We start from the raw sequence: 25,930 nt of genomic DNA, 5'->3' as shown, positions 1-25,930 counted from the left end.
AAGGTTTCACCCTTGGTATTCAGCTTTTTAAAAGCAAAAAGGTCGTGTATATCAATTTGCAGTATACTAAAATTGTGTTCAAAGTTTATTTCAAGTCACAGAAAATATACAAACTAAGACAACAGAATAAACTTGTTTTGTTCTGAGAGAAGGTGATGGGAGTCCTCCACCTGGCACCAATTTGAGTCATTCAAAGGTTAAGGATGTAGAAGCCATCTTTTTATAATGTTTCAACAAAGTTATGTAATTAACTTCCAGACTTGTTGCCAGGGACTTTTGAAAACCTGTAAGGAAAAGTTGGGAGAAAGCCATTAGAAGTGGAGACAAAGTTCTCTTCACCAAATTTCAGGGAAAAAAAAATTAAGGTCAGGGAGGGAGACTATATGGAAGAGCAAAACATCAGGGGGAGATTCCTAAGGTGCCTGGCTCCTGCCTCCCGAAAGTAATCATCCTTTACAGCAGGGTTTCTCAACCTCAGCACTACTGACATCTGGGGTTAGAAAAACTCTGTTATACAGGGATGTCCTGTGTATTATAAGATGTTTAGTAGCATCTTGGGTCTCTACCCACTGAATGCCAGCAGCACACCACAGCCCCTAAAATTCTGGCAACTATAAATGTCTCCAGACATTTCCAAATGTCCTGTAGGGGGAAAACCTGCCTCAGGCTGAGAACCTGTGATCTAATGGTAATAGTACATAAGTCTGTCAGAGACAGCAGAGATGGATCAAAACTAGTGAGGTATAGGATGGAGGGGAGAGCCAACATTTTGGCTACAGTATGCAGGTAACAGCAAATACACATTAAAACCTTACCTGTGTAAAACTGCACAGCACGACATGCACACACCACACACATACAAAAATTAATGTAGTTTTAAAAAATGGTAAAGACTGAGTCTACAGTCTAGTTAGCAGCTATGTACCAATTTCATTTTTTTTTGATTTTGTACTACAAACCAAAAAGGCATTGTAAAACAGATTCTCAAGATGTTATCATTGGAGGAAGCCGAGGGATGAGGCTCTTTGGACTATTTTCCCAACTACCTTCGAATTTACAATTATTTGAAAATCAAAGGTAAAACAAAAAACTTTTACCTGTGGTTTATGTGTAAGGCTTTCATATGAGATATAAACAAGAAAACATTTAACGAAAGGACTTTCAGAAACATTTCTAGCTCCATTACCCCCAGAATTTCCTCACATTGTAGAGAACACTTTCCTTGGCATAAATAAATTTTAAAAAGTAAAAGGAAAGAAGTGTTTTTTATTTCTTCCTCTGCAAATAATAGGTAATCTATGCTTTTACTGACACAAAAAAGAATGTCTTGGGTATCTGAACTGAAATGTTAAAGTACTGGTCAGACCAATAGCCTAGCTAGCCATTCGTCTATGACAGATATGATGCATATTTCTAGTCTGGATGTTTTAATGACAGTACAAATATGGATAAAAATACAATGTTTAGTAAAGACTGCTAATTAGTATAAATGAGTTCACTCTTACATGATAATATATGGACGGAAATAATAATACAAATGGAGTAAAAAGTAGAAATTTAAAATGTGATATTCCAGCTGATACTGGGACAATGTAAATTTTTTTTAAGTTTATTGGGGTAACATTGGTTAATACAATTATATCATTTTCAGGTGTACATTATCATTTGACATCTGTGTATTCTATTGTGTGTTTACCACCCAAAGTCCAGTTGCCTTCAGTTACCATATGTTTGATTCCCTTTACCCCCTTATCCCTCTCCTCCTACACCCCTACATTTGACCCCCTTTACCCCGTCTACCTCCCCCTCCTCCCCCACCCCACTAGTAACCACTACTCTATAGTGGTCTGGTAACCACTGTTTTTAGAAAACAGAATTGCTAATGAAATACAAGATGATGTTGGGAAATTTTAAGAAAGAAAGACCAATATATGTTCAGGTCACGTGATTATGATCCCTTTTACCTGACCAATGAGAAAGAAAAATAAGGGCAGTAGCATACAGCAACCTCTAAAATGTATAGGAACTGATGGAAGTGGTGGACATTCATGATTTTAATTATATGCTGTCATAGTTTATCCTCAAAATATTCAATATAAAATAAATACTGGGAACTAAAATATGTACACATTTTATTGAAATGCTTCATAGTTTTTTCCATTTATATGGGACAGTTTGTGGTAAAAGAACATAACTGACTCTGGAAGAATATACACTAAACTATATTTAGAGGTTATGTCTGGGGATCAAGATTGAGGAAGTAGAGCTTTTTACCCTGAACTTTCTACATTTCTGTATTTGATTAATTTTATTAAAGTGATTGTATTTTCCTTTTGCCATTAAGGAAAGGTTAAAAAAGATTACGACTAATTCAACACCTGAACAAATGTCCTGTAGCCTTCCACTATCCCAATAGGGGCTGACCTACTGAGGGGTAAAGAGTCCAGCCAAGGGGAGTACAGGCCTTGGAGTCTTAAAATCAGGAAAGTCCTGTTGGCTAAGGTTGGAAGTATGTACCCCAAATGCATAAGGAGCTTGTCTGACTTAGGTGGGGTAGGTCTGCTCACCTTTCAAGGTGCTCCAGTAGATTTCTGTATTTGTTCCTTTAAGATCAGGATACTCTGCCTCTGCTCAGGGGGCAGCATGGCAATCTGATCTGCAGTCAGCTGAAGAACCTGCATGATCAAAGCAGCCTGTGCGGAGAGAAAAAAAGGTAGTGAATTTTAATGATGACATCTAAAAAAACAATGCCAGCTTCTGTCCAAAAAGGAAGGATATTTCACACATAGAAAACAGCATCCCCCAATCAACCCAAACTAAACAAAAACCAAAACCAGCTGGTAAGAAAAGGTACAATGAAAAGCACAAGTACAATAATACCCAAGATTAGAAGGCTCAAAACAGACACCTTCATGAACCTAAAGCTCTTGAAGACTAAGGTGGAATCTATGAGCTCTGAGAAGTCTTCAGTTTTTAATCCTGTTCTGAAAATCTCTCTCCTTTTCACAAGTTTTAGCCTTTCCATCAAATACCAGCTCCCCAAAATGGTCAAATATAGAAACAGAAAGATACTAGTGGGGATTCTGCTACTGTTTTTAGGGATAAGGTAGAAAGGGGCTGAAAAATGGGATTTGGATTTTTGGGTCAATCTGGCCTGCACAAATAACTGCTATTGGCAGATGAATCTGAAATATAAGATAAACTGTCATTAATATACATCTATTTAAGGACTTTTAGAACGGTCTCACAAATTTTCAGTTAACAAGATCACAAAGAATTCTAAGAGTAAAATCACTTTGAAAGGGACTCCGAAAACTCAGGACTTCCAAATGGTAACTAAAAAGAGGAATCCAGATGATTTGTGCATACAGAGGCACTCAAACAGTGTTGTTTACCTTCTCATGGTCCTGTGGAGTGACTTGGTTCTGGCCAGGACTAAAGCCACCAGGCTGACCTCCAGCCTGGATGTTTGCTCCTTGCATGCCTGCTCCCTGCATGACTGGGACCTATGTGCACAAAGAGAGATGAGGAGAGGTTTTCGGAACTTCTCATATAGGTAACCAGAATTTGGTAATAGCAATGTGAAAATATATGATCTGATTATGGATATGAGTAAGAAAAGCAAATTAATGACTCTGAAGATTACTTCCTACTGCTAGCAATGGCAGAAGGCAGGGTTTAGGCAGAGATCAACTAGCAAGTTAAGACACATTTGCTTACAATAGTTCCAGAATCAACAAATACCACACAGCACAACTGGATGTCCTCAAATTAATTAAAATTCAGCCACGGAAACACAAAGAAAACTGAGAGCACCTCGGAAACTAGTGCTCAGTGGAAACAAATGAAAGCCGACGGAGTCTAGAGATAGATAATGCATGCTGGTCCACTGGGGAAGCTACATTTAAAGGATACCACCTCTAGTTCAATCAGACATAGGCGGTTCATACCAAAGGGGTCATCCCTATCCCACAAGTAAGGAAGGGATGATCATAATGGCAGAGGCAGAAAGGAGATGAGAAGGCATCTGGAGAGAAGATTGCTATTGGCCCAACATTTGCTTTTTGTAACTTTCCAGAGAGAATATGCAGCAGCTGCTTTCTGCTAAATAGAGACCAAGAAATACGACTGACCCAAATTAAAAGAACGAAATGCAGTTATATTGGACTTAATAGTTTTTATGATCTTTGGTGAGTTCAATCTTTGGGAAGACTACCAGAGCACATAGAATAACTGTTAAAAGGCCTTTATGGTGGAGTTATGTTTGCACTCAGGCACTCACCTAGAGATCAGGTACCTTTAAACACAAATTGTTAACAAACTTGTTACCTGCTTCACCAGGGGCTTAGAAGCACCAAAGCATAACGGAAATGTGGATAGGCTCTTAGGAGCAGATACCAAGATAGCAATGTGAAGAGATAGGTGACAGTCTGACAGTGAAGGAAACTAAACACCAGGAGTTAACTATGCTTTCTATTATAACATATACACTAATGGGCACATTTAATGATCCTGAGTAATCAAAACAATTAAAATCATTTTTTTGTATCCTGTTTAAAAAAGGAAAGAAGCGTCATAAACTTTAGAAATTATTTTTCATTCGAATAGTTTAAAAACTTGATAGAACAGTTCTATTATCTGGAACATTCATTTACATGCATTCTCATTTCCCAAAGACATCAGAGAGATAAAGCATTAATACAGCTTTGTACAGATTGCTATAGTATTATCATTTTCTGTTCTTTATCAATACTGAATCCAGAGACTGTTCTGAACTTTCGTAATCTGTTACAGATCCAAAACATCCCTGAGAATAACCTTTTTGAAACTTCACTAGATACTAATTTGAAGTACTGTAATGTGATCTGACCATTCACTAATTGCCATTTAAAGTTTCTAGGAATCCTTGTTCTAGGCAGACAAGCAATAATATGGGTGATCACACATCTAGGTTTGCCTAAGACAGTTCCAGTTTATGCTTTTGTCCCAGAGTAATTACTTAACAGTACTCTCACTCTCAAACATGTCCCTCTTTGAATTAAATTATATAATCACCCTAGTAATAATAAGTCTTTTACTGGCACGTTTCTAACTTAGGTATATCGGAGTTAATTTTAAAATTTGATTTAAAATGATTAAGGGTATACTGTTAAGTAAAAATAAACAAGGCACAGAACACTGAAAAGAGGGAAAAATAAGAATGTATATATATTCATATTTGAAAAAATAAAAATATGGGAAGGTTTTTATTGTATATCTATTATATATGAGTGAATATATTTTATATATTTATTTATAAGTGAACACATTGATTTAAACAATTTTTAAAAGGTTTGAAGATTTTTTTATTTGCTCTACCTCAGATCTAATTAGCTCTATAGAATCTACTAATGAAAACTATATAAACCTAATATTACAGAGTGAGTTCAAGTGTTAGCAGAAATAAAGCAGCGAGACATTACCCAGAAATGGTCTTTCAACCATTATTTTCAACATCTGTCTCCACAGAATTATTGACAGAATTACATAAGCACATCATATAATTTGTTGTCTGTCTCCCCAACTAGAATGCAAGCCCCATGAGGCAGGTAAGGGACTTTGTTTTGTTCACAATGTTATATCCCTAGTACCTATAGCTCTGTCTCATACATACTAGGTACTCAATATTTGTTAAATGACTAAAAGAATGCATAAAAACCATAATTATGAGGGTACTGATCATAGAGGGCAAAATAAACATCAAGGGCCATGAACACATTTTTTAATGACTTGAAAGATAATGAACAGTCGTCTTCTGCACATACCAGAAACAACATACTCATATTTCATATTAAAGAGGAGGTAGACACACACATACACATATGCGGCATGCAGGTAACAGGACAGAGTGTGGTACAATAAAAAAAATAGTGGGTCCTATTCCTTCTCTACCACTTTTTGGTTGTGTTAATTTAGGCAAGTCAACTGAATTCTCTCTCTCTCTCATACGCACACACTCACACAGATGATGGGAGGAAGGCACAGAAGTACATGGAAGAGGAAAGAAAGACAAGCACAGAGAGGAAGGAGGAAGACACATACAGGAAAAAGGAAGACGAAGGGGCTCGGGAGAGATGAAGGTTCTAGCATATAAAAACCTAGGGAAGATACACACATATCTCCCCACAACCAAGTGGGGGTGAAGAGGGTGGAGATGACAACTCATAGACCATCAGAGACCACCATGTACACATAGCTGGGGAAAGCTAAATAAAGAGAAAGCAGAGATAAGAATTTGGTTCAACAGGTTTTAAGGTGAACATTAGTAAATTGCCTTTCCCACTCTACTGTTCACTTAAGCTATGTAATGAAAGCAAATGAAAATAGGTTTATATAAACCTAAGATTATCTAAATTGCCACGAAGAGCTCTTCATATTCTCTAATGCAGTGGCTGTTAGGGTTGTACATTAGGATTTTTTCGGGGGGAGATTTTTCAAATGGCCCATGCCTAGATTCAACAGAAATATTTCCAGGGCCTCTTCTCTGAATGGAAGAGGTCCCGAAATTGTGGGACAAGGTTGCTCTTTTGGACTATATTCCTGGTGGCCAGAAAATCACCATCCTAAGGGACAGAGAAACTAAAGGAAGGGAGATTGTAATCGTTCCTTTCTAACAAGCTGAGAAACAGTCCAAAGCAGTAATAATTAGGCTCAATAATAAATTCCTGGATAGATCAAGATTTCACATAGAAGCTAGACGTGAAAGTTATGCATACCTGTCTGGATCCCTGGGGGCCAACCGTGCCCATGTTAATTGGATTGGGACCCTGGATTCCACTAGGTATAGGGCCTCTAGGTCCAGGGACTGGGCCCCTTGTATCCATGCTTCTGGCCTCCATCCCTCTGACTTCCATCGCACGGGCCTCCATCGCACGGGCCTCCATCGCACGAGCCTCCATCGCGCGGGCTTCCATCGCACGGGCATCCAATCCTCTGGTATCTAATCCTCTTGCCTCCATGGCCCGTGCCTCCATGGCTCGTGCCTCTATGCTTCGGGGATCTCTTCCACCTGTAAAGTAAGGTGCGAGAAGACCATCATGTGGCTGTTCACCTTTATGGCAGGAAGAACCAACAATCCAAGATAGAAATCTATTCCTCTAGTCACATCTCCCCCCAACTACAAGACTTTCTCTTCTCCAATTTCTCGGATTTGCAGATAAACCTTAAAAATACTTACCAACCTGAATACCCCAGCATTTTTTATCCCAGATTAGAACCTAAGACAGCTGGGTTTACCATCAGCCCACAACTACCAGTCAGTCTTGTGACATACGTGGTCTGCTCTTCTTACCTCTGCCATCTAAGGGTGGACCCCTCTGATCTAGCATGGGTCCTCTTGGCTCTGCCATAAGAGGTCTGGGCTCAGCTAATGGTCCTCCCCTCATCTCATGTGGGGGTGGGCCACGGCTGTCATGGCCAGGGACATGGTGCATGGGTGGACCCTGATGAGGTGGTCCCAGGTAACCTCTAAAGATGAAAAAAATGTTATATTTTAAAACAGAACAAAACAAGATAAAAGTGTCAACCAGAAGACCAATAACTAAAAATCAGACAAAGAAATGATGCAAAGATCAGTCTATGAATGCTAAGAGAATAGCATCAAAGAGGTTGAAGAAAAGCGATGGAGATGTAAATCAACAGATTCTAGAATTTCATATTTGTTCAGGGCACTTAAAATGAAGAAGGAATTAATGGATATTCATTACAGATAATAAGTATGTAATATAATGTTTAAGGACATGGTTACTGTATGGGTTCAGATCTAAGCTCCATCATTTATTACCTGTGTGATCTTGGGCACACTTACTTAACTTCTCTATGCCTCAATTTCTTCATCTGTAAAATGGGACTGACATTAGTAGCAATTTCATAGGGTTGTTGTGTGTCTTTAATGAGATGATTTAAGTACTCAGAGCAGAATCAGAGGCATAATCCCTATTAATCTCAATTATGATTTTATTATTATTGCTATTATGATATTACCATTACCAATAAGGAAAATAAGTTTTTCCTATTCCAGTATATATGCTAGAACTTCCAATTTCTGAAGATAGAATAGCTGTGGTTAGTTCAAAGTGACATACTCAATTACATGGTTCTGCCCAAGAAGAGGTGCTTAATCTTGGACAGCAGCCAACAGGTACAACTGGTATGGAAAGACTTTCTTCTCAAAGCAAGGGCAAATTCTGATTCCTCTAAGCTTTTTCTTCTATGTCATTGCTTACCTAGGCTCTACCTCTCCAGTTACAGAAAGTAAAGTGCCTCCGCGTGGGTCATTCGGAGCGTCTCCTAACAGACCTCGAGGAGTTGGGACATTGGCAGGCAAGGGCCCACGCTGCATAGCTGCTCTGGGGTCTTGCATCGGCACTGACAGGGAAACAAATGGTGAGTTACTGCTGTGAAGGACACATAAGGGAAAAAGAAATGACTCCATATACCACTGACAACATAATTCAGACACCTTAGAGTGGGTGAAACCTCACCACAGCAGACTCCTCTTGCAGTTCAAGAACAGAAGAAAGGTGTAGGCAGAATCTGTGCCATGTCAGAGGTATGGATGGAATTATGTAAAGAGCAAAATGGGGAGCAACCTGCCAAGGACTAGCACTGTAACCTGAAGAAACTTATGCTCCTGGTTTTCCTTAAAATTAATCTTAGTTCAAGGACCAGAGTCACAAAAGAGAGGTAGGGTCTTGGCATATGTGAACACTGCCATGGCTCTGCAAGAACCTGCTGTCTCCTTACAGACCGCTATTCCATCCAAGCCTCCTGACACCAGTAGGGAGGGAGTACAGCCTCGGACAGATGCCCATATCATCCATGTTCTCTGCCCTGTGTGAAGAGGTCAATCTTAGGCTTGTGGCCTCAACAGGAAAAAAAATAAAAAAATAAAAAAAACCCAAAACACTACCCTTTTGGGTTTTGAACGGGAGGATGACTGCCAAGCAGCCCTTGTCCTCTCAACGTCCCACCCTGAACACCACAAGCCAAAGGAAACCCGCAGATACAATGGGTACCTTGAACTCGCTCAATTGAGGCAGGCCCGGTGGGTCCCACAGGCGAGTGCTGTAGGGTTCCTAGGTAAGCAGTAAGTTCAAAAGGAGAAAGAGCAGACACTTAAAATAGCTTGCACACACATGCAGAAACATACACATACTGACACTGGAGATTTACACATGTTAGTAAAAAAAGCCAAGAGTTCATTAGTTTGCCCTGGGCTACAACATCATCCTAAACTGTATTCTTTGGGATCTGAAACTGTGTCACTTTGATGAGAGAGCCTCTAGTTGAACCTGTGGGCCACTGACTAGGCAGGAATAACCAGCCACTTTCAATTTTCACCTCTGCTACTATGATTCCCTCTAAATCACAGTATGATACCATTTTAAAAAAACCCAAAATACTAAAAGGATGGTTCTGACTCTCTAGTTAGGTAAAAGATATAAACATATTTCATAAGGAAAAATGAAAGAAATTATATTGCATCTGGAAGGCAAAATTTATTCTGGAGAGGCCCGTACCAGTACTATTTTTGCCTTATTTTAAAGTATAAAAATGTTTGCTATCAAAAATTATCAAATGGGGAAATGCAGTGAGCATTAGATGAGAAAAGAGAATATCACTCCTAAAGAAACACTCTGTCACTGCAAATCTTTGACAATAAATAAACATAATGACAGTAGCAAACGAAGACCAATGAGATGACAAAGGCACCAACACTAAACAAAGGTGGCAGAAGGCAAGAGAAAGTATCTTCTTAAACATCTCACTGTCTCAGAAGAAACAAGGGTTCCAGAAAAAGACAAACTAAGGTACAAATGAAGATTCTTGCTTCTTCTGAAGGGTAGTGAAAGAAAGCTAAAAGGAAACTCATCTCACTTTGTCTCCTCATGAAGAGAGCCTTGATATACCTTCAAAATTTGAGTTACTTCCTTTTGTTAACTTTTGACCAGAAAGTTGAAGCTAACTATAGCAAGAAAGATATCTTCTGGAAGTGTGTATTAAATAGCTCTAGCTTGATTGATGGCTTGCGGAGAGGTAAAAGTATGACTGAAATCCCAATTCCTCCTCACTACTGAAAAATTATTTTGGGACATATACACAATCTACTGATTAGCTGAGATGGTGGGGCACACTAGCACAAAAGCATGGGCTCCTCAGATGAGGTATTTAGCCAAGAGCTTGTCCTGCTGTCAACTAGGTGACAAAATTATTAGTCTGTCAATTCAGTAACCACCTTGGTGTACAAACAACAGTCAAGGAGTACAGTATATAGGCCGATTTCTTATTATTTTGCTTTAAAAATAGGTTTCACGTATAGGCCACATGTTAAGAAGAAGTAACTTAAACTTCTCTCTGCTTGTCCACAGAGGTTCTTTTTCATCATAAGGACATGATGAATAAGAATAGAAGACATTGCAAAGTATTTTTGGAAGTTAAAAGAGGAAGTGTGGATTGACATAAGAGGACAGATTCTAGAGTCAGGGACTCTGGATTCTTAGCTCTTACACTTAACGAGCTGGAAAAGAAGATGAGCACACCCGGTCTAGTCCACTTTGCTCAGATATCAGTATTTACTTACCATGTCCCCCTGAGTAACTTAAAACTCGGAGCTTCCATCTTTTTACCTGAAAACTCAGGTGCTGCCCCTAACTCACAAGGTTGTTTATAAAAATTAAAGAGCCTTGCCTACAGTATTCACTCAGTTTTATTGTTAGTTCTTTCTGTTTTCTTGCTCTCTCTCCTCCTAATGTCGTTTTCAACTGAACCACTGCATTTTCTTTTTCTTTCAACTCCAATAACATAGAGAAAATAATGTGGAGATTTTGGAGCAGCTGCCGCTATGGTATCTAGTGTTACTTCAAAGTATAACATATACCTATAAGCTTCATAGACCTTTGATCCCCTCCCAGTTTTCTCTTGGGTTTCAATTTAGACTTCAACATATCCAGATGCATTATTACATGCTCATTATTAAAATTCCTTACTCAGTCAAGAGATATCCAGAAGGAGAGTGCATCACATCAGCAGAATCATCAGACTATCAGGATAAGGTGATATAAATTAAATGGAAACTAAGGATCCATTTGCTTCGTCATCAATTCTTGTAGAACTGGGCTCTGAATCGCTAGTTGGAAAGTCTAGACCAGTGGTGTCTGACAGAATCGTTTGCAATGATGGAAATGTACTATATCTGCAATATCCAATAGAGAGGGAATCCACTAGCCACATGTGGCCACTGAGCACTTATAATGTGGCTAGTGTGAATGAGGAATTGAAGTTTAGATTTTACTTCATTTCTATTCAATTTCAATTACTTTAATATTCAAATAGCTATTTGTGGTTAGTGGCTGCCACGTTACCATCTTAGATAATGCAGCTATAGAACATTTCCAAGTCCAGTCCACATTAATCAGACATTACTATTCATTTACCTTGTCCCCGTTCCATGGACACCGGTCCACTTCCTGGCATTCCAACCTGGGCCTGCATTCCTCCTGGAAGATAAAGGGCCAGAAAGAAAATGCAAATCAGGACAGTGGGGAAAAAATTAGGATAGTGGCTGAGTTAATAAATTTTCTCTTTCTGCCCTATAAGCAGCAATCTACGAGGGAAGATAACTACCATCAAACAATGCGGTTATGAGGAAGGTAGAGTTTGTTAGTATACGTTAGGCTTCAGCGACAGAAAAGTGAATTGTATGAATATTTAATCTCATCGGTTACCAATACCTTGGCAGGAAGTTCTTCTGTAATACAGGAGAACAAGGGCACTTACCCACATAACTCCTCTCACAGGAAGCAATAATGTTCTTGGGCATTTTATAAATGTGTTGGTTTACTGTTGTGGTTGTGACACAGATTTGTGGGGTCAAAGCTGGTGTTTAATGAGAACCCAAGAGGGATACTAGATGTCCTATAATGTATGAGATAGACCCACAAAACAAGAATTACTTTGTCTTGAAAATTTCTCGCTTAACACACAAATGAAAACCTGTATATAGTCACTCAGATTTAAAACCTAAGTCTGTCTTATTTGTAAACAAAAAGTTTCTTTGCCCAGTTTGTGTGTGTGTGTATACATTTACTCGATTTTCCAGAAACTCAATTACTGAGTAAATTATGGGTACTGTATTTTGTTTTGTTAAGAACTTTACCAAGAGTTTTCATCATGTCAGAAAATCACATCACCAATGTCAACAATTTTTGTGGTATCTGAGTTGCCAAACTACCCCCCCAAAAACAAACAAACAAACAAACAAACAAAAAACCTGTATCTGTCTACATTTGCAGATATTTTACATTCATGGTATAGGTCCAAGCACCTGACTACTACCTTTTGTTTTCTAGTGTAGTTATGCCTGAACACTTGCATATTAAAAGTACTTTTTCTTATAATTTTCTTTTACTTATCTTTTATGATATAGTTAAGACATTATACTGCTTTTTTTTTAGAAAACATGTTAAATAGGTTATATTATCTGTGCATTTCATTTCAGGATAGAAAAGAGTTACTGCAACGTATCTGTTATGTAGAGGGGCCACTGGGTCTAACAGAGTTGAGAACCACTTGTCTATTCTAACCAGTCAGGGTATGATGACTGCTGTACAAGGAATAACCATGTACAAGTCCTTGTCTGGTCCTTACCACAAAGCAATAATTCTTTTACTCAGAGGAACAAGGTATGCTGCGAGTAGGGAGAAAAGACAAGCTTAACTGTTTGCAGTCATTAATATTTACCTAAAATATCAATGTTCATTTCACATTCTAATTCCATTGAACATGTTAGGCATTTAATAGCCATGGATGAAAAACCTGAACCTGCTAGCCCTACCCCTGCTACTAAGTAACTATGATTTTGAACAAGTGATTTGATAAAATTAACATAATTCCAGGCTTCCTCATCTGTAAAGAGAAGGAGTTGGCTTAAACCAGTGGTTCTTAGAATATGGTCTTCAGATCAGTGATGTCAGCATCACCAGGGACTTGTTAGAACTGCAAACTCTCAGGGTCCTACCTCATACCTACTGCATTAAAAGTCTGGGGATGGAGACCAGCAATCTGTGTTTTAATAAGCCCTTTATGTGACGCTAATGTACACTAAAGTTTGAGAACCACAGGTCTAATTAATTTCAAAGCTTTCTTCTAGACATAACATTCTATGATTTATTCAGACCACTCGCCAAAAAAATACAAAGATTTAGGATCTGAAAAAAATAGTGGCAGGAGTTATAGGCATAATTTCTTAATGTGACACTACTTTCTTAAAAGACTGAAAAATTTCACAATTCCACCAGCAATGTATAATACCACATTCCCCATCAATAATGTCAACTCTCTTTGAAACTTTTGCTAGTCTGCTACACTGAAGTAAAGTGAAATCTCGTTATTTAATTTGCAATCCCCTGACCACGAATGAATTCGTTTTTGCTGCCATTTGGATTTGCTCTTCTATGAAGTGCCTACTCATTTTTTTTACCTACTTTCCTAATGAGTTGTTATCTCTTGTACAGTGGACCTCAAAAATCTTAAGTGAAGTTTTAAGAACTTCAGAAGTATAAATGCTATAAACTCACAAAAAAAAATCACTTGAAAATTCAATTATTTAAGTTCCTTTTACACTTTCTTTTTTTCCTTTTACACTTTTATATTTATCAATTCCCTCTTCTTGGTATTTTTAAAAATTATTTTTCTAATTATTTAAAACTAGTAGGTTTCCTTTATTCTTTAATAATATAGGCATTTAAGGGTGTTCATTTTTCTTTAAGTACTGCTGTCACTATTTCCCATACTTTTTCTGTTTAAAGTATACTACTTTTTGTGGTCTTTTAGATGGCTTATAAATTTCTTTATATTTTCTATTTAATTCAAGGATTACCTAGAGTATGTTCTTTAATTTTCTAAGTAAATGTTTAAGTCACCTTTTATTTATTTTTAATTTTACTGGCTTACAATAAGAGAATGCAGCCTATAAAATATTTTAAAATTTGTTTTTATTTTATGGCTAAGTACATGGTTTATTTATTTATTTTTTTACTGTTCCATGATCATTGAGGGAGGGGCACATTCTCTAGTGAAAAGATATAAGGTACCCTCTATAGATTAAATTTAGCTTAATGATTCCATTATTTTATTCCTTGTCTTTACTTATTTTTTTGTCCATTAACATGGCTGATCCACACTGTGTATGTTAACAGTTTGTGACAATGTAAGTACAGAAATGGAAAGCAGACATTTAGAAACTTTTATAGCAATGTGACATTGTTTTGACATCCAACTGTGTGATCAGTGCACCTATCTCAGTGAACAGGGTATTTGGGTGTTTTTCAACCCATGTAATGAATGAGCTGCACATGTCTTGGTTTGCATACTTGTCATGTGTAGTAGAACCACATTACAACTTATGACATTTTTCTGTAAATTATACACCTAAAACTCAAAAATGTATAAATTAAAGAATCCATTTCTTTCACTGAAAGATAATTTACCTATAACTCTATAGGATAAATAAAAATTGTGAGTAAGCTGGAATTTAAAAATCCCTTCTTCCAATTCTTGTCAACTTTGCTCTGTACAAAATAGAACAATTTATATAAATTATCCCCCATAAGTAGTATTGCAGTCAATCTAACCCAAATTAGATAAATGAACAAGCAAGTCTGTTGCACAAAAACTTTCAATATTGATATACATCATGTGTTCATACAGGCATTTCATATGGGGAATTACTATTTCACCCATAACTTTTTTTACTTAACATTGTTGAATGATGAAAATCTACAAGTGAAATAGTAATACTCTATAATTCCTATACATACACGTTCAATAAACATATGCAGTTTCAAAACTTTTTTTATTTTTGCCTTTGGTCTGATTATATTTACAAAATGCAATTTTATGTCTGTTAAGAAGAAACATGACCATGTATTGTGTCTTTTTTTTCATATGCTTTTTAACCTAATCTAACAGTCTCTGGCTTTTAATGGGAGAACTCAGTCCATTCACATTTAGTAGAATCATGACTATATGAGATTTTATTCCTTCCTCCTTACTCTACATTTGTTATTACTTACTTCAGTGTCCTTTCCTTTTCTCTATATTTGCTGGCTTGGTCTAATTTCCATTAATTCTAATTTTCCCTTCATTAATTTGGAAGTTTTACTGTACTTTTCCACTTTACTGTCCTGTTCAGACATATAGAATTTATATATAAGAAATCAACTATTTCCTCCACCTAGGATACATACTTCCTAGTTGTGTGTTAATGTTATATCAAGATCTATCCCATTTGCTATAATAAAACTTTAGCAAAATACGAAAATGGTGAAGATTGTAAATGAAACTTACCTCCAGGAGCTAAGGAACCGGGGCCAGGTCCAGTTACAGCAGTTGGTATTTGCCCTGGTACTGGAACTCCAGCTTGAATAGAAGCTTGCATCAGAGAAGGTGCGCCATTGACATGCATTCCACCCTGACCAAGAGAAAAACCAACCAGAGTATGCAGTTGTCTCTCTGGAGACGCAACATACATAGTCTATGATCTTAAAGAACTCTTCAAATTGACACCCCAAATAGTCTACTAAATATCCTTTTTGTATGGCATGTCTCATGTAGCATTGGATTTATAACACATTTTGAACAGAAGTTGCAATACACGTGAAGAGCCTGGTTATACCATTGTTAAGATACACCACATTCTAAAAGTTGAGATTGACAAGTGTTATCTGTGTGGTGAGGCTGCAGGTAGCACCTATTGTTGACTTCATGGCTGGCACGCAGCAATAAGAGTAAAAAAAAAAAGTACTCTGAAGCAAAGAAGAAAAAGAGGAGACTGGGACTTTTTTAAATAAAGAAACTGCTGGCTGTCTACATTTTTAAAATAAAAAAAATTCTTTATTGATCAAATCTTTTCTCATCCCTGTCCTCAGATATAATTCTGGTTTGGGAGGGAGGAATGTTAATTTTTTTAATGATACATTAAAACTTCTGGAGGAAAATGGAATGTTATGTTTTAATCTGTGTATTCTCCAGAGAACTAAGCAGTCCCTTGGAAAGAGTTCAATAAAGAAAGAATAAAAGTTATAGAAAAAAATCACATATACTCTCATAGAACACAAACAAAACTCTAATAAAACAGAAAATTGCATAGCGAGGTGGCTAAGAGAAAACAGGCTATGAGGTCAGACAGAACCAGGTTCAGTTCCTTGATTTGCACTTATGATTATGTTATTTTTGGACCAGTTAACCTCTCTGGGTCTTAATTTATTTCCTTTCTATTTCTGAAAAGTATTTATTGAATTAGAGCAGGGGTTAGCAAACAATGGCCAATGGGCTAAATCTGGCTGACTGCCTGGTTTCCTAAATAAGGTTTTATTGGAACACAACTACAAACATTTATTTATGTATTGTCTGTGGCTGGTTTCATATTCCAACAGCAGAGTTAAGTAGTTAGGACTGATTCCACAGCCTGCACAGCCAAAAATATTTATTATCCGGCCATTTACAGAAGATGTTTGCAGACCTCTGCCTTAAACCTTTGTACAATCCATCCAGTTATTCACCTCTGCCAATCTACAGGTGAAAAATGGTAACTTATTATACTTTCTTTTTACATTTCTTATTGTGAGATTGAACACTTTTTCATATATTTAACATATATTTGTATTTCCACTTTTGTGAACTGTTTATGTTCATTACATACTTTTTTCTACGGGGTTATTGGTAATTTTCTTACTAATTTATAGGAGGTATTTTTTTGTTTATTATGAAAAGTTCCACATATACAAATTGTACAGAAAATAAAATTAACCATGCAGCTTAGGAAATAAATTGTATACACAACTGAAATCTCCCATATGGTCTTCCCCAATTGCACACTATATCCCCTCTTAGACAACCACTTAAAAATTTTTACAGATGTTTTGAAATTTTATGTAAATCACTACATCCTGAACATATTCTTTGCAACTCATTCAACATGTTTTTGGGATATATGCAGAAACATATTTCCCATATTTTGGGAATACTTCCATGTTCACTTATTTTCACTTCTGTATTACCAAACATCTGCATTACATTTTTCCCATTCTTCTTCTGATATACATTTGTTTCTAATTTTTCACTATTATAATGTGGTAATAAACATTCTTGAACATGATTAAGGCCTCTTAAGTAATCAGCCTATTGCCCATCACGTGTGTGGCAAATATTTTTTCCCAATTTGTCATTTGTCTTTGGTGTTTATTCCTTTTTCTCCATATAGAAATTGTTCAGTTTTTCAATGTATTGATTTTTTTATGGCTTCAGGGTTTTGTGTCACACTTATAAAGCTAGCTTTACATTTTTCATCGGTAAGAATAAAGATAATAAGAATGCCACCCTCATATAATTGCTGTATTACATGAAATGATGTATATAGAATAACAGTGCCAACCATAGTGCCATGCATGCACATACACACAAAACTAGCTTATAAAGAATGGCATACAGGAAAGATCTCTTTGTTCTAAACTTGGCACCCAATCTATATTCATTCAGATGCCACATACTCTGCAACTTAGAAACTGCTTTTATGCCTAGAAACCGAAATTATCATCTCTGGCTCCTATTCTTCTTTCCATATAACCTCCTGAAATGAAAATGACATTTTAAAACAGATAAAAGAAATGTTAAAGGGTAAAGCCCTACCAAAGACTGAGCCTGAGGGGCCTGAGGATTCTGTTGGTTCATTGACACACTGGATCCTGAGGCAGGCCCAGAACTGTGGACTGCCTGTGGGTTGCCTGCAATTAGCGTTGGGATATTTGTCTGACGATGCAGAATTTTCTAAAAAGTAAAAAGACAAGTCTATGAGCTGTCTGTTTAATAAAGCAATCAGGCAGTTCCTACCGCACTCAAGGTTTACCCTTGCATTTCCAAAGAAGGACACGAAGTACTCACCAGAGCAATCTCTGGATCCACAATTCTCATCACTACCTGAGCTTGCAGCAAAGCATAAGCCAGTTGAGGGTTTTGGAGCAACATGTTCCTTGCTTCCTGGGGACTATTCTGGACACAGAGCTGAGAAGATAAAACAGATTCATCACCAGGTTCAATACTTATTGCTCAGAAATTGATAGTAATTTAGAGCCACTCCAATCTGAGAAACATAATATTCCAGAGGCTTTTAAAGCTATTATTGGTTTTTGCATAGCACACAAAATCTTGGTCATGGCAGGCAAAAGGAAGAGGCATTTCAAATACCATAATACCATCATTTAGGAAAAAGCCACATTTTAATATCTACATTTGTTAACTATGGGTCACAAAAATCCAGCCAGATTGTGTTGGTGTGTTTGTGTACAAAAATGGAAAGCTCTTTGCACAGAATGTAAAACACACTGTGCACATATGGAATACTGAAGGTGCAAGAAATGGTGGTCAGTAGGCACACCTTCTATTTGAACTCAGGGAATTATTTCCATTAACTAGAAAATTTGATGTGATTGGATTTATTCATAACTTAATGCCTCCTCCCACCTTCATTTGCTTCATCAGCTCAAACATCTGCTCTGGTGGAAGACTGGCAACTGCTTTGCTAATGGACTCAGGGGCATCCTCAGGACTGATGGTCTCTCCATAAGGTGACTCAATGACAGGGGCACCGGTGCCAAGGCCTAATCAGGAAGAAAGTACAAACAAGTTAAGGAGGCAAAATAAAGAGCTAAATCATACCAAGTATCTACTTTCCAGTACTGCTGTAAGGACTTGCTGATAATTTTCAATTCTCTGGAGCTGAGAAATAAGTGATTTCTGAGTCTCTTATTTCTGTGGAGGAAAGTGACAGTGTATTTTCTGTTCTCAGAATAAAGCTGAGACAAGGATGACATAGGTGGACAATGTTAACTTAAATTAGGGAATTGGCATATCAATTTCCTTTAACAAGCCATTTCAGAAGCAAAAGGTTTAAATAGAAAAAGACGCTAATTTCAAACTGGAATTCCTGGATCTATAACCTCATAAAAACAAGGTTAAGAATGTCTTAGTATTCCTGCCAGTTACAGATCTAGCAACATAGTTACAGAAGTGGTAAACACCAGTAAAGTATTTAGCACTACTACTTGTTTGGTGAGTCTGAATTAATTTCTAACTGGAATCAACTCCTTGGAAACTGAAGGACTTCCAAAGTCAACTTTGCTTTGTTTCTCAAAGATACAAGCTTTCCCTTTGAGAAAATCATGCTAATCAAAATAAGCCAGACAGAAAAAGCGGAAAACCACATGCTGTCACTTATATGTGTTACTTATATGTCACTTATATAAACCTAAAAGCAACAAATGAACAGGACAAACAGAGATTCATGGACATGAACAATAGACTAGTGGTTACCAGAGTGTAGGGATGAGGAGGAAAGTAGACAGGGTAAAAGGGGTCAAATATGTGATAACAGAAAGAAACCTAACTATTGGAGGTGAACACACAATATAAATATATGTATATGCCTTACTGTTAAAAATGTACAGGTGAAACTTACTGGATTTCATTAACCAATGGTACTATTAAAAAAAAGACTGAAGAAACAAAGATACAAACTTTCCTAATGCACCTAAGGTGGGTCAAGTAAAGAAGCTATGTGGGTAACCATTTCGGCAGATGCTAGAACATACCACAAACAGAAAAATCTTCATTGTTACATCTTTAGTAACTCATGTACATACAACTTGGATTTACACTCACTCTTCAGCTCTTCTTTGTTCTTTTCACTGGCAGCATTGTCTACTCGAAGTGCTCTCCCACTGAATTCACGCCCATTCAGATTTCGCATGGCACTGAGTGCTGTCTCTTGGTCTTGGTATTCGCAGAAGCCATAACCCTTTGGCTTGCCTGTCTCCCTATCATATACCAACCTGGAGAGCAGAACCAAGCCAAGTATCAGGCACAAATGTTACATACACATAGGGTTCCTGCTAACATTGCCATGTACTAATTTTGTCAATTGTAAGACAAATAACCTTATCATTCACTGAAATATTTTTTAAACACTAATTGAAAAAAATTTTTCAATTACAGTTGACATTCATAACCATTTTTTAAAAAATGAATCCCTATCCTAGCTCATTTGACAAGATTTTTCTGGGCAAGTAGGTCATAAGGACCAGCAGCTTCTCGATGGCTAGTAAAGGGGCTTTTGCTCAATTTGGTGTGGTGGGAAAAGATCATACCCAGCAGTGTTGTCAGTAGGAGTGACAATCCTGGTAGTGGTAGAGCAGGGACTGCTCACAGCTCCACTAGCCTGAAGTTGTAGTCATTATTAGAGAAAGTACAAAAAAGTTAAGGAGGCAAAATAAAGAGATAAATCATACCAAGCATCTTGCTTGACTGTGCATGTGCAACAGATTCTGGAGCAAACCCAATTCAGTTACACATACCTGGGAAACCCTATAGCTGCGCACTCATGCATGGGAAACACAAAAGGGCCCAGCAGAAAGTAAAAGCCTGGGCATATTTGAAAATGGCATGAACTTTGAATGCCGCCTGCCATGCCCACATTCATTTAAAAAAATGTATCTTTTAGTAAAAATGAATGTGAATTGTATGGTAAGTGAATTACATTAAAATGAAACTATTATAAACAAACAGGGAAAAAAAGAATGCATGTAAAAAGTCATCAGTAAAAGCCTTGCCATTATTACTAAGGGTCAAATTTGTGGTGATTTTTAAGAAACTCCCACCAGGCAGTGAAAGGGAATCTCACCTGAAACTAACAACAGGTCCAACCTCAGAGAAGATGTCCTTTAATTGCTCTTCAGTAGCCTCATATGGAATGTTCCCCACTAAGGAAGAAAATAGATAATACATTAAAACTCTGAATTCATAACCTAGATTTTTAGTAAGAAAATGAACAGCATCTACTTATCTCACTTAAAATGTAACAATTGCCTCAACTGTAAAAACAGTGCTCCTCCAATCCCAGTTTCAAGATTTCAATCTTGTCTGCTGATTTTAATTGCAAGACAAATAAACCACTGCGACTAAATACAAAAGGTGACATTAATTCTCAGGCTGATCTGATAAGCCTTAGATTTTCCTTAATTTTGGTGAAAATAACTATTTAGGCATCGGTATTTATCTGAAGGTCTGCAAGTCTTATCAATAACTACTAAAAATAGCAATATTGTAATTAAAAAAAACCGACTCATGTCTGTATTTACACAAACACTCTTTCTTTCAAAGAATGACCATGGAAGTAGTGGAAGATGTTTAAATATTATTCTGAACTGTTTTGTCATGTCCCTTCCAAAAGATGGTTTAAAATCACCACACATACTTAAAAAAAAAATCTTATTCCGGATGAAAAGGTTACTTAGAACTGATTCGAATCTCTTTGAAATGTCTTCGACGAGGTCTTAATTGTTCATTTATTTACAATCCACCTTAAGACGCCAGATAGCCGCTACAACTATCAACGAATTAAAACGTTACAGGCTAAAAGCAGAGGATGAATGCCGTTGAGGGCAGAAAGTGGACACAAGGATCTATACCCTCTGCAGATAATGTGTATTCTGGGATAGGGGGTGAGAAGCAGTATAGGACAGTTGCTATGTGCCCTCGCTTCTAGAAAGTAATTAAAACTCATGAAAGGAAAACCGCATAGAAGCTGAATGCTAGTTTAACTTTCTCAGCCACATTGTGGAAAGGCTGAAAAACCTCGAGGGAAGAGGCGCATCCCTCTGCCCACGAGTCCACCAGCTTGGCCGCCTCGCAGGAGCGGCAGGTAGAACTGCTCGTGCGACCCATCATCGGTTCCCGCGGCTATTCATGAGATGCAGGCGGTGTTCCTCGCCTCTCACTGTCTTTTTCTGTCCCTCCCCATGCTTGGCTCCAAAGAATTCCTCTCACCAAACACCGAACGTAGAGAACGGTCCACCGCAGGGTCTCTCACCGTCAAACCCGCCATCGCTCTCTTCAGTCGGCTTCCGGTGCGCTAGGGCATACTTCCGCAAGGCCCTTGAGTCCAGCGCCCAACCTACTTCCGTACTGCGCCTGGACCGAAAAGGCCTGGGCCGGGCGGACACAGGGCCCCTCCCCTGGCGTCATTGCGTCACAGCAGGCGTTGCTTCCTCCAGCGAATTAACCCTTCCGGGCAGGGCTGCCACCAGAAAATAACTTCATTCAGATCTAGATTCGGGCAGGCCCATGCTAATTTGAAGCCTTTATTATTCACTTTTTCCTTAGGTGAATGCAAGGAATCGTCTATTGCAATAAAGATGGCAGCAGCGGCTTTACCAAGGAAATGGAAATCCTTTGCTAACTACCGCGGCACTTTTATTTTAATTACGCCCTGTGAGGGGCGGGAAATGTTCGGCCCCGCCCCAGCGGCGTGCAAATTATCATTTTGTAAAAGCTATAAGTCTATGGAGTGAGATGGGTAAAGACAGCCGCTACAGACTAGAGAGTGAGAGAATGAGGGGGTGTACTCAGCGTCCAGGCGCTAACAGTTGAGAGGGTGGGGAGGTAAAGAGAACAGATCCTTGTTTACTCGTCTAGTCCCTGGGCTCCCTGGTCTTTCTTGGTGATGGTGACGAGGCGGAAAGGCGGAAGACGTTAGCAGGCAGGGTATCAGAAAACGTCAGAACGGGAAGCATCCTTGACCAGTGGTACACAACAAGCAAAGCATCTAAGGCATGATTTGAACTCAGGTTACTTTTGCTCCGAAGACTGAGTGCTTGCTGCTGTGTCTATTGCCTCCTAGGATAACTGAGAGAATATCAACGGCTTCACATATTTTATTACCATTTTTGGAAAACAACTTAGAATATGTGACCTGGTGATGTTAGGTCAAGGACTCACAGTAATAAACCACCCAAGAATCAGTTAAAGCACTTAGCCAGGGTTTGCACAGGGTTTGCCGCCGGTAACTGTCTATGGAGAATTGACGGTTGGTTCTGTCACTTCATCAAACAATCCTATAGTACTGGTTATAAAAGAGGAGGTGTAAGGAATATTTGCTAAGCTTTTGCTTTTTTATATTTGCGTTTCACTTATAGGCCATGTGCTAGTGACCCCTGCCTCAATATCTGCTCTCCATGAGCATCTTTTCCCTTCAGTGTGACACTCACTCCCACAGCAACACATTTTTTTTTGCTTCCCTGTTACAGCCAAATGAAGACAAGATGGAACGTCTGACGCTGTTGTAGGTATTATGGCTCAGCCTCACTTGACACAACCATATAGGTGCAGATGAGGAGGTAGGGAGGAAACTAGGAAAGATGTATTACTACACAAAAATGAAACTAAATATGTAGGATAGGTGTTATTTGGGGGCTTTGAGCAGAAGAGAAAGGGTATGTAGTGGAGAATCAAAGAATTTTGGAAACTACAGTTGAGCATTGTGGTTCAATGCAGAAAGTTTTGTGGAAAGTTTTGAATTCTTATCCAATCTTGATGACATTAAGAGTTTAGATAACGTTCAATTGAAGCAAGCAAAGACATTCAAGATTATGAAGGCACGGAGACTTGGGTTCTTTCTCTTGGCCATAGGTCAGACTTCCAAGACTGGGGTAAGTACTATATGTTTGACCCTCATTTAAAGCTCCTCAAAGAGTCATGGAATGAAATCCCTCATTGGTCTTCCAAAGCAGGAGTCCCCAATTTCTGGGCTGCGGACTGGTACCGGTCTGTGGCCTGTTAGAAACTGGGCTGCATTGCAGGAGTCGAGCGGTGGACAGGCAAGTGAGTGAAGCTTCATCTGTATTTGCAGCCAATCCCCAGCACTAGCATTATCTCCTCAGCTCCACCTCAGATCATCAGGTGTTAGATTCTCATAGGAGCACCAGTCCCTGGTGCCAAAAAATGTTGGGGACCACTGCTCCATGGAATATCCGAAAAGGCAGCAACTCCTGGATACACATCATTGTATGAAAAAGATTCCAGATGGCACTGTAGCATTACTCGTGTTAGGAGAAATCCTCAAGGAGCAATACCTGAGAGCTAAGGAAAGTTGGGACCCTCAGAGAGCACCTGAATGCTGACACAGAGCCTGGTCAATATCTGGATTTAGGTACTAACTGGCTTCCTTTCCAAAAAGAAACATCATTCTGAAGCTTTGCACTACAGCATTATCATACTGGTTCTGCAGCAATATATGTACTTCTAGGGAATATTTGAGAGTTCATCTCTGAGGCTACTATGTAGAGAGTTGTCAAATCCACCAAAGTTGGCCATTCTTGTCTTTTGATATTGGCATTTTCATTTTTTTATTTCTTTTTAAAATTTTTTAAATTTTCAAATTTATTTTATTTTTTAATTTTATTAATTTAATTTAATTTTTATTATGATAACATTGGTTAATGAGATCCAGTAAGTTTCAAATATACAATTTAGCAGTAAGTCATATATATTTTGCGTTGTACATTCACAGCCATAGATATACTTCTTTCTGTCACCACATATTTGACCCCTTTTAACACATCAACCTCTCCTCTACCCCCTCCTCCTTTCTGATAACCACTAGTCTATCGTCCATGTCCATGAGTCTCTGTTGGTTTGTCCTGTTTGTTTGGTGCCTTTAGATTTATATCCCATATACAAGTGATAACTGGTTTTCTACTTTTTTTGTCTGGTTTATTTCGCTTTCCATGATTTTCTTGAGGTCCATCCATGTTGTCGCAAATGGCAATATTACATCTCTTCTTATGGCTGAGTAACAGTCCATTTTATATCTGCACCACAGCTTCTTTATCCAATCATCTATCCTAGGACACTTCGGTTGCTTCTACATCCTGGCTACTGTGAATAATGCTGCTATGAACATCGGTGTGCAAATAACTTTTCAGATATGAATTTTCAAGTCTTTGAGGTCAATACTGAGTAGAGGGATTGCTGGATCATATAGTAGATCAATTCTTAGTTTCTTGAGGAACCTGCATACTGCTTTCCATAGTAGCTATATGAATTTGCAGTCCCACCAGCCATGAATGAGTGTTCCTTTCTCTTCACATCCTCTCCAACACTTGTTATTCCTTGTCCTTTTGATAACAGCTATTCTAACAGGTGTGAGATTGTACTCATTGTGGTTTTGATTTGCATTCCCGTAAAGCTAGTGATGTTGAGCATCTTTTCATATATTTTTTGGCCATTTGTATGTCCCCTAGGGAGAAGCGTCTGTTCAGGTTCTCTGCTCATTCTTTGATTGGATCGTTTTGTTGTTGTTGTTGTTGTTGTTGTTGTTGTTGTTGTTGTTATTGACCTTTATGAGTTCTTTGTATACTTTGGATATTATGCCCTTATTGGAGGCGTTGCTTGCAAGTATCTTCTACCATTCTGATGGTTGTCTCTTTACCTTGTTGATGGTTTCTCTTGCTGTGTGGAAGCATTTTATTTGATGTTGTACCATTCATTTATTTTTTGTTTTACTTCCCTTGCCTTTGAGGTCAAATTCATAAAATCCTCTTTAAGTCCAAGGTCCTTGAGTTTAGTTCCTATGTTTTCTTCTATGCATTTTATAGTTTCAGGTCTTATATTCAGGTCCTTAATTTTGGTGTGTGGTGATAGACAACAGTCTAGTTTCATTCTTTTGCAGGTGGCTTTCCAGTTTTCCCAGCACCATTTATTGAAGAGGCTTTCCTTTCTCCACTGTATGTTTTTGGCTCTTTTGTCGAAAATTACTTGCCCATGTAAACATGAGTTTACTTCCGGACTCTTGACTCTGTTCCACTGGTCTGTGTGTCTGGATTTCTTGCCAATACCATGCCATTTTGATTACTGTCACTTTGTAGTATAATTTGAAATCGGGAGGAGTGATGGCTCCAGCCTCATTCTTTTTTCTTAGGATGGCTTTGGCAATTCGGGGTCTTTTGTGCTTCCATACAAATCTGATGATTTTTCTTGTCCCTTTTCTTTAAAGAATGTC

General features: G+C 38.1%; 1 protein-coding gene across 2 annotated transcripts; it reads right to left on the bottom strand.

Annotated features, from left to right (window-relative positions):
- Positions 1 to 55: 55 nt before the first annotated feature.
- Positions 56 to 22,056, bottom strand: CSTF2 (cleavage stimulation factor subunit 2). 2 transcript variants are annotated; one of them, XM_016131509.2, is made up of 15 exons: positions 21,919 to 22,056; positions 20,774 to 20,852; positions 19,756 to 19,925; positions 18,559 to 18,695; positions 17,980 to 18,099; positions 17,728 to 17,865; positions 15,388 to 15,511; positions 11,475 to 11,537; positions 9,057 to 9,116; positions 8,265 to 8,406; positions 7,331 to 7,506; positions 6,756 to 7,048; positions 3,396 to 3,506; positions 2,568 to 2,693; positions 56 to 284 (listed from the first exon to the last, which is right to left on the bottom strand). In XM_016131509.2, exons 1-14 carry the CDS (start codon positions 21,974 to 21,976, stop codon positions 2,571 to 2,573), a joined length of 1,794 nt encoding a protein of 597 aa, XP_015986995.1. In that variant the 5' UTR covers positions 21,977 to 22,056; the 3' UTR covers positions 56 to 284; positions 2,568 to 2,570. The 2 variants fall into 2 exon arrangements, with proteins under 2 accessions (XP_015986995.1, XP_015986996.1); XM_016131510.2 differs by lacking the exon at positions 9,057 to 9,116 and having other exon boundaries at positions 73 to 284; positions 21,919 to 22,055.
- Between the last annotated feature and the right edge of the window lie 3,874 nt (positions 22,057 to 25,930).

The sequence above is a fragment of the Rousettus aegyptiacus genome, unplaced genomic scaffold, assembly GCF_014176215.1.
Source record: "Rousettus aegyptiacus isolate mRouAeg1 unplaced genomic scaffold, mRouAeg1.p scaffold_m13_p_9, whole genome shotgun sequence".
Classification (NCBI taxonomy): domain Eukaryota; kingdom Metazoa; phylum Chordata; class Mammalia; order Chiroptera; family Pteropodidae; genus Rousettus; species Rousettus aegyptiacus.
Note: the sequence above shows the minus strand (reverse complement) of the source record. Positions and strands in the feature narration are given on the sequence as shown.

Coding starts and splice junctions, on each gene's coding strand:
- CSTF2 (XM_016131509.2), bottom strand. CDS start 21,976: ATGGCGGGTTTGACGGTGAGAGACCCTGCGGTGGACCGTTCTCTACGT. Junction 15,512..17,727: donor CCCCTCAGGCTCAGTCTTTG/GTAGGGCTTTAC, acceptor TCTCTTGGTCAG/GGTGGAATGCATGTCAATGG. Junction 11,538..15,387: donor CGGTTCCTTAGCTCCTGGAG/GTAAGTTTCATT, acceptor TTTATCTTCCAG/GAGGAATGCAGGCCCAGGTT.